The 14,686-nt window shown below is 38.2% G+C and overlaps 1 protein-coding gene across 1 annotated transcript; it reads left to right on the top strand.

Annotated features, from left to right (window-relative positions):
• The first annotated feature begins 9,692 nt into the window (after positions 1-9,692).
• Positions 9,693-10,637, top strand: LOC101345030 (olfactory receptor 1E5). The gene has a single exon (XM_004376249.1). It carries the CDS (start codon positions 9,693-9,695, stop codon positions 10,635-10,637), a length of 945 nt encoding a protein of 314 aa, XP_004376306.1.
• The last annotated feature ends 4,049 nt before the right edge of the window (positions 10,638-14,686 follow it).

The raw sequence follows: 14,686 nt of genomic DNA on the forward strand, positions 1-14,686 counted from the left end.
AAGATGGCTCCAGTAAGTGACCAGCATAAAGCACCAGTTGACCTTCCAGCAGAAGAAAAGGCACTGGAACTACCTGAAAGGGAATTCAAAAGTCTAATATTCAGGGCTGTCGAAGAGATTAAGAAAGAGATCAAGGAAAATACAGACAAACTCACGGAAAACACAGACAAACCTAACCAAAAACGTAGCCAAAATCAAGGAAAACACAGACAAAGTAATAGAAGAATTCAGGAAAATAATACAGGAACAAAATGTCAACATCAATAAAAAAATTAGAAATCACAGAAAAATAGTAATTAGAAATCCAAAAGATGAACAACAAAATTTCAGAAATGGACAACACAATAGAGGGTTTTAGGACAAAATTTGAAAAAATGGAAGAAGTATTAGTGAAACTGAAGACAAATCTATGAATGCCACTTTGTTTGAGGAAAAATCAAAGAAAAGAATGAAGAAGAATGAAGAAAACCTAAGAACTATATAAAATCAAGAGCAAAAATTTGCTCATGATCAGAGTTCCAGAACAGGGGGAGAAAATGCAAAACATACAAAGGATCATTGAAGATTTGCTGATAGAAAACTTCCCTAATATCATGAAAGATAAAAAGTTGACCATAGCAGATCCCATCACGGAGGTGATCACATTATGTCAAATCTCGTCATGGAGGTAACCAGATCATTATACAATTGCCAGACTACTTCATAACTGCCAAATAACCGAGAATCATGGCCAACCAAGTTGACCCAAAACCTTTATGGTAACAGGAAGTCAAGGCAATATCAAATAATAAAAGACTGTGTCTTAGGCTGCATTCTCTAGAGAAGCAAAACCAGTAAAGCGTATATATATATGTACAGACACAGAGAGAGAGACAGAGACAGAGAGAGAGAGAGAAAAAGATTTATATCAAGGAGATGGCTCATGCAGTTGTAGAGGTTGTAACGTACCAAGTACGTGGGGCAAGAAAGAGGCTTCTCCTGATTCACATAGATGCAGAGGCTGGCAAACCCAAGATCAGCAGGCCGGAGAGCAGGGCTGTTGCTTACAGGCCGTGAAGAATGATGAATCTCAAGATTAACAGGCAAGACCGTAGGTGAGCTGGTAGCTCAAGTCGCAAGAACTGGAGGTCAGATGAACAGGAGCCAGCTGCAGGATCCAGAGCAAGCAAAACCCCTGGCAAGGAGAGCAGGAAAGACTAGCTGGTGAGGGTGGAGAGATGAAGGCTGAGGGGGTGGTGAGCCACCACAGGCCTCACCCCTGCCAGTACCACTCACAGCAGATCGCACCGTGGGGGTGATCAAGTATCACATCTCAACAGGGAAGTGATCACGACATTATACAACTGCCAAAACTCTGAGAATCATGGCACAGGCAAGGAGACACACAATTATAACCATCACAGACTGGTTCAAACTTAGGAGGATAAGGGTAAATTTCAAGGTAACCACAAAGAAAGTTAATAAATCTACTTATCAAAATAAAGAAGACAAACACGAAGTCTCAGTAAACACAAAATCTACAATAATGAAAAAACAAAAAGAAATTTTACAAACGAAAGGAACTCAGCATAGGAGAGTAAGAGGAACAAAGAAAACCAGCACCACAGAAAAAGGCACTACAAAATGACAGCAATAACCTCACACCTATCGATAATCACACTGAATGTAAATGGCTTAAATGCACCTGTAAAGAGACAGAGAGTGACAGAATGGATAAAAAAAATGACCCATCAACATGCTTTCTATAGGAAACATACCTTAGACACAAAGATATTAAAAATCAAAGGAACTGGAAAAATATAAATCAAGCAAACAGCAACCAAAAAACAGTAGGAGTGGCAATACTAATCTCAAATAAAATAGACGTTAAGGTAAAATCCACCATAAAAGACAAGGAAGGACATTCTATAATGATTAAAGGGATGGTCCACTATGATGATGTAACCATAATAAATACCTATGCACTCAATGACAGAGCTCCAAAGTACTAAAAACAAACTCTAACAGCATGGAAAAGAGAACTTGACAGTTTCACAATGATAGTGGGAGACTTCAACACACCACTCTTGGTATAAAGCACAGAACATCTAGAAAGAAACTCAGCAAAGATACAGAAGATCTTAAGACCACAATCAACCAACTTGACCTCACAGACATATATAGAACATTCCACCCAACAACAGCTAAGTAAACATTTTTTTCCAATGCTCATGGAACAGTCTCCAGAATAGACCACATCTTAGGCCACAAAGCAACCCTCAACAAAATGCAAAACACTGATATAATACAAAGTGTCTTCTCTGATCAAAAAACAGTAAGAGAGAGACAGAGAAAGACAGAAAGAGAGAGACAGAATGGAAATGAACTATGAGTGTTTCACATGCTGAGCATGAGATTAGTGTTTAGAGACACATATTTCTTTTTCTTTATACCATAGACTTCTAAATACAAGGCATATACTTCATCTGGGGCTCAGAGAAAAACCATTAGCTGTTTCAAGCATGAAAGAAAAACTGGCTGTTTGACTTACTGAGAAACAATATGTCATTCTATAGTGGGTCACCTTGCTAAGAGCTTTTCAAGGTAATTTTGAATATATGAAGTTTTTACCCAGCATGCTGACTTTAGAACCTAAAGCACACTTAGTCTACAACTCCAGTCTATTACAGCCTGGCTGGTTGCTTCAAGACACGTGCCCAGTCTTTTGCTCTCCCAGTGTTCTCCTTCCCCTTCACATACTTCCTCCTACAAGATATAAAAAGTCTATGTATATGGAAGATAAATAAACTGTTCAGTACATTTTAATGAGAGTTGGCAGTAGGTTCCTCGTGTAAGTGGGATTAGAGTTGGGAAAGCTTGGTGAGACAAAAGAGAGGAAGGGATGCGGACACGCTCAGCCTAAGAGAAGTTGTGGCATTGTACAAACTGTTCCCTTGTCTATATTGAGGTTAGAGTCTGATAAAGCTGATTTAACAAATGTATGTGTGACTCAGTCTCTGCTTTATACCTGTGACTGGCTGGTTGTGGGAGTGGTGTAAGACCTATCCTTGGAGTGGCAATAACAACCATCACAATGAGGCAGTACAGTGCTCTAAACAAAGTGTCCACCTGCAGACAGGTGAAAAACAAATACTTTCCTACTGTTTATATGTAGCCTTTTTTGTTATCACGTAATAGAATCTTCTTAAAAAATAATTTATTATTGTTGTTGTTGAGAATATACACAGCAGGACATACACCAATTCAACAATTTCTACATGTACAATTCAGTGACTTTGATTACATTCTTCCAGTTGTGCAACCATTCTCACCGTCCTTTTCTGAGTTGTTTCTCCCCCATTAACATAAACTCACTGCCCTCCTAAGTTTCCTATCTAATCTTTCGAGTTGCTGTTGTCAGTTTGATCCTATATGTAGTAGATAGATCTTAAAAGAGTACAATGCTCAAGGCAGACATTCTTTACTAGTTAAGCTGAACTATTGTTTGTAGCCTTTTTCTTGATTCGGCATTTGTTTGGATGCTGTAACCCTTTGACTGGTTTCCAGAGTTGATTTTACCTATTTCTGCTTGGTTTTGATTGATTTTGTTTTGGGGGAAAAGGGAGCATGCAGCTGCTTATGCCTCCATCTCCTTACAGATTTTTAAAGTAATTTTTATTTAAGTATAATTTATATACAATAAAATGAACCCCTTTTAAGTTCAATGAGTTTTGACAAGCGTAAACATTCATGTAACCTCAAACATAATCCAAGTGTAGAATGTTTCCATCATCCCACAGTTCCCTTGTGGCCCTTTGCAATCAATCCTTCATCCTTTACCCCAGGCAGCCACTGATCTGGTTTATATCACTACAGATAAAATTGCCTATTTCTGAACTTCATAAAAGTGGGAATTTATGGCATTTAATCTTCTGTGTCTTTTGTGCTATTTTGCTCAGCATAATGTTTTTGAAATTCATTCATGTAGTTGTGTGTATTGGTAGTTTTACTCCTAATTTCTGAGTGGCTATTACAAATAATGCCACTATAAGATTTTCATTTTTTTTGTGCATGTCTTTTGCTGTATATGTGTATACATTTCTGTTGACTATATACCTAGGAGTAAATTTCTTGGCTCATGGGGCATGCTTATATTCTAATATAGTAGATATTACTAAAGAGATTTTTAAAACTCACTAAAATACAAACCCACAGACAGTGTATGAGAGTTCTAGTTTCTTCCCATCTTGATCAACACTTAATAGTGACAGTCTTTTGATTTTAGCAATTTTGGTGGGTGTTTAGTGGTATCTCATTTCTCTGAACTTCCCTAGTAACTAATGAGTTTGAGTACTTTTTCATATGTTTACTGGCCATTTAGATATATCCTTTTGAGTAAAATATCTGCTCATTCCTCTTATTCATTTTCTATTAAATTGTTCGTCTTTTTCTTATTGGCTTATAGAAGTTCTTTAACTATTCTGGATACAATAGATCTTTATTCTGGGCTAGTCTTAATGTTATGTGTTGCAAGCATCTTCTTGTACTTTGTGATTTGCCTTTTCACTGTTAATAATATCTTTTATGAGAGAAATTTTAAATTTTAAAGTAGTCCTTTTTATCAAAACTTTTCTTTTTAGTTAGAGCTTTTTATTATTTTTTAATAAAATCTTTTTTGACTCCAAGGTTCTGACAATATTCTCCTATGTTATCTTCTAGAGGAACCGTGGGTGATACAAAGAGTTATTGTGGTTTGCTGTTAACTGAAATGTTGGAGGTTTGAGTCCACCCAGCTGCACCTTGCAAGAAAGACCTAGTGATCTACTTTGAAAAAATCAGCCATTAAAAACTCTATGAAGTACAGTTCTACTCTGACACACATAGGGTCTCTTCTAGAAACTTTATTGTCCTTTCTATTGTGAAAATCTTTCACATATAGAGCTATAATATGTCTGGAAATATTTTTGTATTTGCCATGTAGAAGACACAACCCAAATATTTGGGAAGTAAACATCAAATTTGTAAATAACTCATAGGTCAAATTGGAAATCACTAGAGAAATCAGAAAACATTTTGAATTACATGAAAATAGAAAGACAATCTATTAAAATTAGTGGTATGCAGCTAAATCAGTGCTTAAAGGGAAATTTATAGCATTAAATACTTACATTGCAAAAGAATAAATTCTCAAATCAATGATCTAAGCTTACAACTTAAGAACATAGAGAAAGAAGCGCAAATTAAATTAAACCCAAATCAAGCAGAAGGAAGGAAATAACAAAGGTAAGAACAAAAATAAATGAAATTGAGAGCAGAAAATCATTGAAACCAAAAGCTGGTTCTTTGAAATACTACACAAAATAGATAAACTTTTAGTCAGAAAGATCAAGAGAAAAAAAAAGAAAAGAAAATATACAAAATAAAAATATCAGGAAAGAAAGAAAGGATGTCATTACAGACTCCTACAGACGTTAAAATGATAATAATGGAATATTATGAAAAATTCTATGCCCATTCATTTTATAACTTAGATAAATAGATAACTTTGTTAAAAGATACCACCTGCCAAAGCTAACTCACAAAGAAATAGATTACTTGAATAGTCCTATCTATTAAAGACATTGAATTTGTAGTTAAAATCTTTATGACAAAGAAAACTTCAGGCTTTACTAGCTAATTATATCAAACACTTATGGAAGAAATAGTGATAATTCTCTACAAAATCTATAAGAATATAAAAGAGGAGAAAATACTTCTCAACTCATTTAAGGAGGACAGCATTACCATTATACAAAGAGCAGACAAAGACATAACAAGAAAAAAAAAAAACCTACTGATTAATATCCCTCATGAAAGTAGACACAAAGAGTTTTTAATTATAGATTTAATTTCTTTAATAGACATAAAGCCATTAAACATTTCTATTACTCTCATATCAGTTTTGGATAAGTTGTGTTATTGAAAGAATGTTTCCATTTCATTTACAAAGTATAGTTGATCTTCGTTCTTCACAGATTCCGTACTTGTGAATTTAGCTACTTGTTAAAATTCATTTGCAACTCCAAAATCAACACTAGCAGTGCTTTCATGACCATGCACAGAGTGATGAAAAATTCATGTCACCTGACATTCAACCTGAGGCTGAGCAAGATGATGCTTTCTTATTTCAGCTGTCATACTGTAAACAAGTGTTCTTTTTGCAATCTCTTTAGTAACACTTGGGGAGTTGGGTTGTAGTGAGAGATTCGGCTACCCTGGGAATCTCTCCAAAACATTTATATTTTCATGGTGGTACGCTTCTTCAAGACCAATGATGATGGCTTTCTGTCGCCCACAGGATAAAGCTTAAACTCCAATATTACTAAGATATCTTAGAACACTCATAGTCTAGTCTCTGCTTATCTTTATGGCTTCTTCAAACATTTTCCTTTACCTCCTAAAATGTAGCCTCCAGCCACACTGGACTGCTGTCCATTCCCTAAACAGGCAATGAGCTAGCATCCACACATAAGTTTTTCTCCATACCTACTTTTCCTGAAAGTATAGTCAGTTGTGATCAATGGATGTCATCAGTCACTCCTCCAGGACTTAGCAATTTGTCCTACAGACATCCTGTACTTATTTTGTCTTTAATGAGTTCCTCCAGGATCTAGACTCCTCTGGGATCCTGAGGCCCCTGGGCCCAGGGAAATGTAGAACAGGAGATGCAAGAAGGGATGGTGCAGATAGACATAGGTGACGACTACAGAGCGTGTTGTTTCACATGCATATAGTGAATAAAGGGGAGCAGAATCTTGCGTTAGGGCCTTGAAGTCACCCTCAGACACCCTGGGTAAGTTGGGCAGGAGGGGAATGAGCTGATCCCTTAGGGTCCTTCCAACCTGAGAGTCTTGATTTCCCAGGTTATATGATATACTTCAGGATATTTTTTTTAGGTAGTATAGCCCTTCTCTCCATTACCTTTATGCCTCCCAAGACTTCCCCACATTCTACAAATATTTTCTAATTAACGTTCACCAGTTACAATCTCTTTGTTAATGATAACATTCATAAATACCACTTACTATGCAATTCTCCCGAAATTATTTCATTTCAGCATAATGATAGCACTGTGAAGTAGGCATTTAATACAGTGGTTCTTAAACCTTGTCTGTATATTCAAATTACTCAGGGAGCTTAAAAACCTTGCACTAACTTCCTTCCCAGAGATTCTTATTATATTTATCTGAAAGGGCCCAGCACTCTGTATTTTTTTTAAAGGATTGTATGTCAAAGTGTGGTCCATGGACCACGAGCATTGGCATCACCTTGGTGCTTATTAAAAATGTATAACCTGTGGACTCACAATCAATATCCTAATAGAATCCTCAGGGTATCTGCATGAACATTAAATTTTTAGAAGCACTGCCCTAGATAATTGTTATGTGTAGCCCAGGTTGAGAACTAACTGTTTTAATACATGTAGAAAATGAGACGCTCATATGCCTCCTCACTGGCAGCATCTGAAAGTGATGTTTGTGATCCTAATCATATTCTTGACACTAGAGATGGAGCCCACTCATTTACCAGGGAAGTACAATTTGAGAAACCAGGTGTATGATTTCCCTAGATGTTTCCTCCTACTATAACATCAGCACATAATATCCAATATGATAACTGTTAATGTCACTGGATTAAACAGCATCAGCAGGGTGAAAAGCCCAGCAGTTGGACTCAGTGTTGTCTTTCCAGTGAGGAGTTTCCCATATCCCTTAATGTTCTTCTTTGCTTTCTTTGTCAGTTGTGAGGCATATTGAGGTATGGATATCTGGTGAAGAACTCAAGTGAGGGCTTCAGAATAGAAATTATCTTTACCCTTTCTGTTTCTTCCATAATTTCTAAAATTCCCCATCAGACTTCTATTCACAACAATAAAAATGCCATCATGTAGATTTAAACATAAGGATGTTTAGACTGAGTCACTTGTATTAGTGAATAGCAGTTTATCGGAGATTCCCTGATATTTTTCATGGCTATTAAATTACATCCATGAAGTTTGCAATAGAGTGTCATAATTTAGTGCTAAATGGTTAAAGCTAGTAAGTACTTGTTCTGGGAGAATTTAGTAGTAGTAGTTATTCTAACAACCAGAATGTCTGACGCCTTGAAAGTTGGAGTAATGCATGTCACAACTGAATGACAGCCAATACACACTTAGGAAACATCATCTACATGCCAGGCACTGTGTTGGGTGCTGGTGCTGCAGCAGTCAAGACATGGCCTTTCCTGCATGGAGTTTACATTGTGGTAGGGAAAAAGCTATAGTAATCCCAGTGTATGGAGTGCTCTGGGGACAAGTACAGGATGCTGTGGAAACATAGCAGTAGGTTCTGACCTAGTCTGGGAGACAGGGAAGGTTTAGCTGAGTAAGTGACACGTAATACTCTACTTGAAGACTAAGTGGAGTTAAGCTAAGTGAAGGGGGAGCAAAGGGAGAAGGTGCTAGGTGGGAGGAACAGCAAGTATGAAAGGCTGGAGGCAAGAAATGATTAATTTAATTCCAGCATTTCTGAAGAGCTGAGTGCAAGTGTCATTTTGTGGCCAGATGAGCCTGTGGAAGTAGGGAAGGGTCAGGACATGAAGCACCTTTTGTGCCCTTGAGAGGAATTTTGCCTTAATCTTAAGAGCAATGCAAAGCCACTAAGGAGCTTAAGCAGGAGAGAGGGATGATAAGATTCTCATCTTAGAATGCCACAGTGTGAATGAAGGGATTGAAAGAGAGTGATCCTGGGAGCTGGGAGATGTTCCTGCAGGGACTGTCTCCATAGTCCAGACAAGATATGATGTCCACCTGGTCTAGGGGAGTAGCAGTTGGGATAAAGAACGGATGAATTAGAAAGAGAATGAAGTGACAGAATCTGTAGGCTTGATAGATTGGATGTTGATGATGAGAGAAAGAAATTAATGGAAGAAAACTCTCAGATTTCTGACCTGATCACCTGGATATCTTTTACTGAGATATGGGAGACTGGAGGTGATGCAGGTTGGGAGAGGAGCAGGTTGGGATCATGAATTTAGTTTGGGATCTTTTGGGTTTAAGATACCTGTGATATAACCAAGGGAAGATAAGCGATTGGGTATACTGTTCTGAGGATTACATGAAAATCTATGCCATAGGAGCCGGTGAGATTTTCGTGGGATATATGTATAAGAGAACCGTGTTTAGGAAATAACCCTGGGAACATCAATATGTAAGATACTGACAGAGTAGAAAAGAGTTTGGCTGCTAACCAAAAGGTTGGCAGTTCAAATTCACCAGCTGCTCCTTGGAAACCCTCTGGGGCAGTTCTACTCTGTCCTATAGGGTCACTATGAGTCGGAATTGACTCAACGGCGATGGGTATGGGACAGAGGAGAAGCCAATTACAGTCACTGAGAATGAATGAATGGCCAGGCAAGTAGCAGGAAAACCAGACCGTTGTGTATCTTAGAAGCGAAGAGTTGTAAGTGTTTTGGAAAGAGGGAATAGTATTATATGTTAAAGAAAAGTGAAAAAATGTAATTTTTTTATTATTGAGATTCTGATTATAGGAATTGTCACTGTTGTGATGAGGGAAAAATCAAGTATTATTACAGAGCATCTACCAAAAGTGTATCACAGAAATATGTTTATTTCTCTAGTCAGGTTTTTAATGAACACTATTATTTTTTCCTAAAAATATTAGTGACAGAGCATGTCAGGAAAGAATCAAACCATCATCTCTGAGTTCATCCTCCTGGGCCTGCCCATTGATCCAGAGCAGCAAAACCTGTTCTATGCCCTGTTCCTGGCCATGTATGTTACTACCATCCTGGGCAACCTTGTCATCATCGTCCTCACTCGACTGGACTCTCACCTCCACACACCCATGTATTTGTTTCTCAGCAACTTGTCCTTCTCTGACCTCTGCTTCTCATCTGTCACAATGCCTAAATTGCTGCAGAACATGCAGAGGCAAGTCCCATCCATCTCCTACGCAGGCTGCCTGGCCCAGATGTACTTCTTCCTGTTTTTTGGTGACCTGGAGAACTTCCTGCTTGTAGGCATGGCCTATGACCGCTATGTGGCTATCTGTTTCCCCTTGCACTACACTGCTATCATGAACCCCCAGCTCTGTCTCTCCCTGGTGGCACTGTCCTGGGTGATGACCACGTTCCATGCCATGCTGCACACCCTGCTCATGGCCAGGTTGTGTTTTTGTGTGGACAATGTGATCCCCCACTTTTTCTGTGATATGTCTGCTCTGCTGAAGCTGGCCTGCTCTGACACTCGAGTTAATGAGTTGGTGATATTTATCATGGGAGGACTCGTTGTCATCATCCCTTTCTTGCTCATCATCATGTCCTATGTACGAATCGTCTCCTCCATCCTCAAGGTCCCTTCTGCCAGGGGCATCCGTAAGGCTTTCTCCACCTGTGGCTCCCACCTCTCCGTGGTGTCACTGTTCTATGGAACTGTAATTGGTGTCTACTTATGCCCATCAGCTAATAATTCTACTACTAAGGAGACTGTCATGGCTATGATGTACACTGTGGTGACCCCCATGCTGAACCCTTTCATCTACAGCCTGAGGAACAGAGACATTAAGGGAGCCCTGGGAAGAATCTTTCATAAAAGGACATTTCCATTCTCTCTGTGATGGTAACACTTGGGATTTTTATGTAATCATATCCAGTAGAGATAATGATAATTGCAATATTATTTCAGACTTCTTTTTTTGTTTATCATGGAACATTCTGTTAAAATGAAATGCTGCAGAATCATCTAATAAGTAAGAGAGATGAAGTGAAGCTATCTTGTTGAACTAAGAAGTGGTTCTCAGTGACCTGCTGACAAAGTCTTCCTTTTTTTTTTTCATTCCCAGATGACCCTGCAGGAGCATAGTTTTAGAACAGTTTTAAATGATCTTTCTGCCTCTAATTATTACACTACTAATTTATTACATGTTTTTTTTTAACCAAAACTCTACTTAAAATAATACTCCGTCCCTCCAAGTCAATACTGACTAAAATCCAAACATCTCAGCCTCTCAACCCCCCTCTGCTAAATTCTGTTATTTTCCTTTCCTATACCTTTGTTCACGTCATTCTGTCTCTTAAACTTTTTATCCCGGATTTATTTTTATGTCTACATCATCCCTCTACCATAATATGAACCTGAAAGGAGTTTTCTATCTCCTTTATTAGAATAGTTTATTTTGTCTTTACGTGGGAGCTAACTAGTACCTAGGGGTCCTAAAAATTACTCCCTCAGATATGAGGAAGGAAGCCAGAGGTTGGTAAACAACCTCAGTCTTTAAGGATGTCTCTCTCTTTGTTGATATTTTATAATTTATCAGCAAAGTTTACATCCATAACCTATTCTATCCTGTGAAGATTGCACAAAAAGAAATATTATCACTATTTTATGGACTGAAATATATGGAATTTGATGACTGACTTGTCAAGATCCCGGAGTGGGTCAGTACTGAGTCTACTTAAGACCCCAGACTATCTGATTCAGAAGTCTCTTCTTATTTTCCCCCCAACTTGGAAATAAGAAGAAGGGTAATTCATTTAAAAATCTTAGCTCCACTTATGGCATGGTCTAGGTTTCCAACCTTGCTCCATTTGTATCCTTATTGTTTTCCTTATTTGGTGTCTCCAAAGCCATCATTTCAATTCTCTCATATATTTTTTTGACTTCTAAATCTCCATCTGCAGCAAGGTCTTTCTCCAGATCCTTGTTTTTGTTCTCATCTCTCCAGTGGATATCTCTACTTGATGTTCTATAAGTCTTTCAATCTTAACATGCAGAAAATTGAACTATTTTTATTTCTTCCCAAGCCTGTTCTTTTTTGTATATTCCATATCTTGATTCATGATGTTAGCTTCCACTTAGTTACCCAAGGAGCTCTCTCTCTGTGTATTTTCAAAAACGGATTATTGTTCATGCAGTTTTTCTTTTTTTCATTTAATATTGTTTTCAGATTTATTTTAATATTCTACACGTGTTACTTAAGGTACACCACTTACTATAACGAATAAACTCTGACATGTAATACAACAAAGGTTTCTCTTGCTCATGTAAAATGCAGTTGTTATTGGGCTTGAGGGGTACTATGTTTCATGCTGTAAGCTAAGGGAGGCTCTGAGTTCTTCAACATATGCTTGCCAAGGTTGCCTCAGGTGTTGACATTCAGCTGAAAGAACACAGAGCGTAGAGACTCACATGGGAAGTTTTTATGGACCGGGCCTGGAAGTGATATACATCACTTTGACCTTCATTTCATTCTCCAAAATGCAGTCATGTGACTCAACGTAGTTGCTAGGGAAAGGGGCTGAGAAATTATTTGTTTATAAATTGTTATTCTCAAATCTATTCTACAGAATAGGAACATGAATTTTTTTTTGAGATAGTATTTTATTGTGATTTTGGTGAAAGTTTACACAGCAAATTGGATTCCCATTTGACAATTTCTATACACATTGTTCAGTGACATTCATTACATTTTTCACAATGTGTCAACATTCTCTTTAATTGCATTCTGTTAGTTCCATTTTCAGAGCTCTAATTTTCCTGCCCCCTTTTCTTCTCAATTTTGCTTTAGATTAATTATTGACCTTTTGTTCTCATATAGATGGTTTTGTACTGGAGCACCATAGTCATGGGTAATATCTTTTATTTTGTGTGCCAATCTGTTATTTTGCTAAAAGGTAACGCTATGGGATAGTTTTGGTTCAAGGTTTAAAGAGTGTCTCAGGGACATAGTCTCAAGGAGTCAGGAGCATGAACTTCTGATGTGCACTTAGCTCTATTGGCCTCATTAACTAGGGAGTGTCATAAAGCAACTGCAAAGTCCAGAAAGGTGGGACTATAAAATTTATTAATTCATTGTTCAAACATATTATAAATTATATGGTTCCAACCAATTTTATATATTGAAACTTTTTATTTTGAAATAATTGTAGACTCACAAGAAGTTTCAAAAATAGCAGTACAGGAAGTCTTTTGTACCCATCACCCAGCTTCCCCAATGGTAACATTTTATATAAATATAATACTTTATCAAAACCAGGACATTGATATTGGCACAATAAAATTAATTAGACTGCAGACTTTACTTGGTGTCTTAGGCTGTGTTCTCTAAAGAAGCAAAACCAGTAAAGCGTATAAATATATATATATAGAGATTTATACCAAGGAAATAGCTCATGCGATTGTAGAGGCTAAAATGTCCCAAGTCCACGGATCAGGGTAGAGGCGTCTCCCAATTTACGGAGCTGTAGAAGCCAGTGAACCCAAGGTTGGCAAGTTAGAGACGGGCTCCTGCTCACAGGCTGTGAAGGTCAATGAATTCCAAGATCAGCAGACAAGATTGCAAGGTTTCTCCTGATTCACATAGCTGCAGGGGCTGGTGAACCCAAGGTCAGCAGGTCGAGGAACCGGACTCTTACTCACAGGCTGAGAAGTTAGACGAATTCCAAGATCAACAGGTAAGCTGCTAGCTCAAGTCCCAAGAGCCAGTAGTGAGACAACAAAAGGCAGCTGCTGAGTCTGGAATAAACCAAAAACCTTGGCAAGGCAAGCAGGCAGAAAGTAACTGGCGGAAGGCAGAGAGATGAAACTGAGGGGGTGGTGAGTTGCCACAGTACCACTCAGCAGATTCCCTCATGAGGGTGATCACAACATTATACAACTGCTAAAACACTGAGAATAATGGCCTAGCCAAGTTGACATGCAAACTTAACCATCACACTTGGATTCTACCAGTTTTTGCATGCACCAATTCTTTTCTCTATGTCTTTGTGTATAGTTTATGACATTTTATCACATGAACAGATGGTATAACCACGATCATAATCAAGATACAGAGTTGTTGCATCACCACAAAGAAACTCTCTAGTGTTACCCCTTTATAGTTTAAACTAGAATATGTTTTGAGAGTGAAAGGGGCATAAAACAGTAATAAACTAGGACAGTCCTGGGCAAACGTGTATATATGGTCATCTTAAATTTACTTTACATAAATATAATTATACATGCTCAAAAAGCATTAAGAGGTGGAGCCAAGATGGTAGACTAGTCAGATGCACTAAGCCATCCCTCTACAACAAAGACCCCCAAAAACAAGTAAAACAGATACAAACATCAGTCCTAAAACCCTGAACCTTAAATGAAGGGATAAAGTATTAGATTGGAAGTCAATGAGAAGAAAAAGAAACTGATAGAAAATGAGGAAGGAATAGAGATATGGAGTGGAGGTTCCTGAACAAATGGCATGACTCAGTGTTGCCATCTTGGAATAAAGCCAACAACCCTACATACAGAAATGTACCTCCATAGAATTTCCCATAGGAGATAGAGGTATGGCACAGACACACCCAGGACTAAGTAAGATCATGTTTGCCTGCTGCAGCTCAAGGAGAAACCCAGACTCTCTCATCCAGTAACCACAGGAACATGCTCCTAGAGCCCCTACCTTGTCACAGTCCCTCACACGAGGCCATCTGTCGCAGCTCCTCACACAGGGCACCATCTGTCACAGTGGCGATGGTTGTCGGGGTGGCGGAGAAAATAACCAATGCCACAACTCTTATAGAGAAGTGGGGCTAGGAGGGTCACTCTGAGGAGTCGAACCTCGGCTTCAGTCCCAGGAGTTTATTTTATAGTCAGTACAGCAAACAGTGAAGCAAATAACAGAACAAT

Source organism: Trichechus manatus, unplaced genomic scaffold (genome assembly GCF_000243295.1).
Source record: "Trichechus manatus latirostris isolate Lorelei unplaced genomic scaffold, TriManLat1.0 scaffold00040, whole genome shotgun sequence".
NCBI classification, from domain to species: domain Eukaryota; kingdom Metazoa; phylum Chordata; class Mammalia; order Sirenia; family Trichechidae; genus Trichechus; species Trichechus manatus.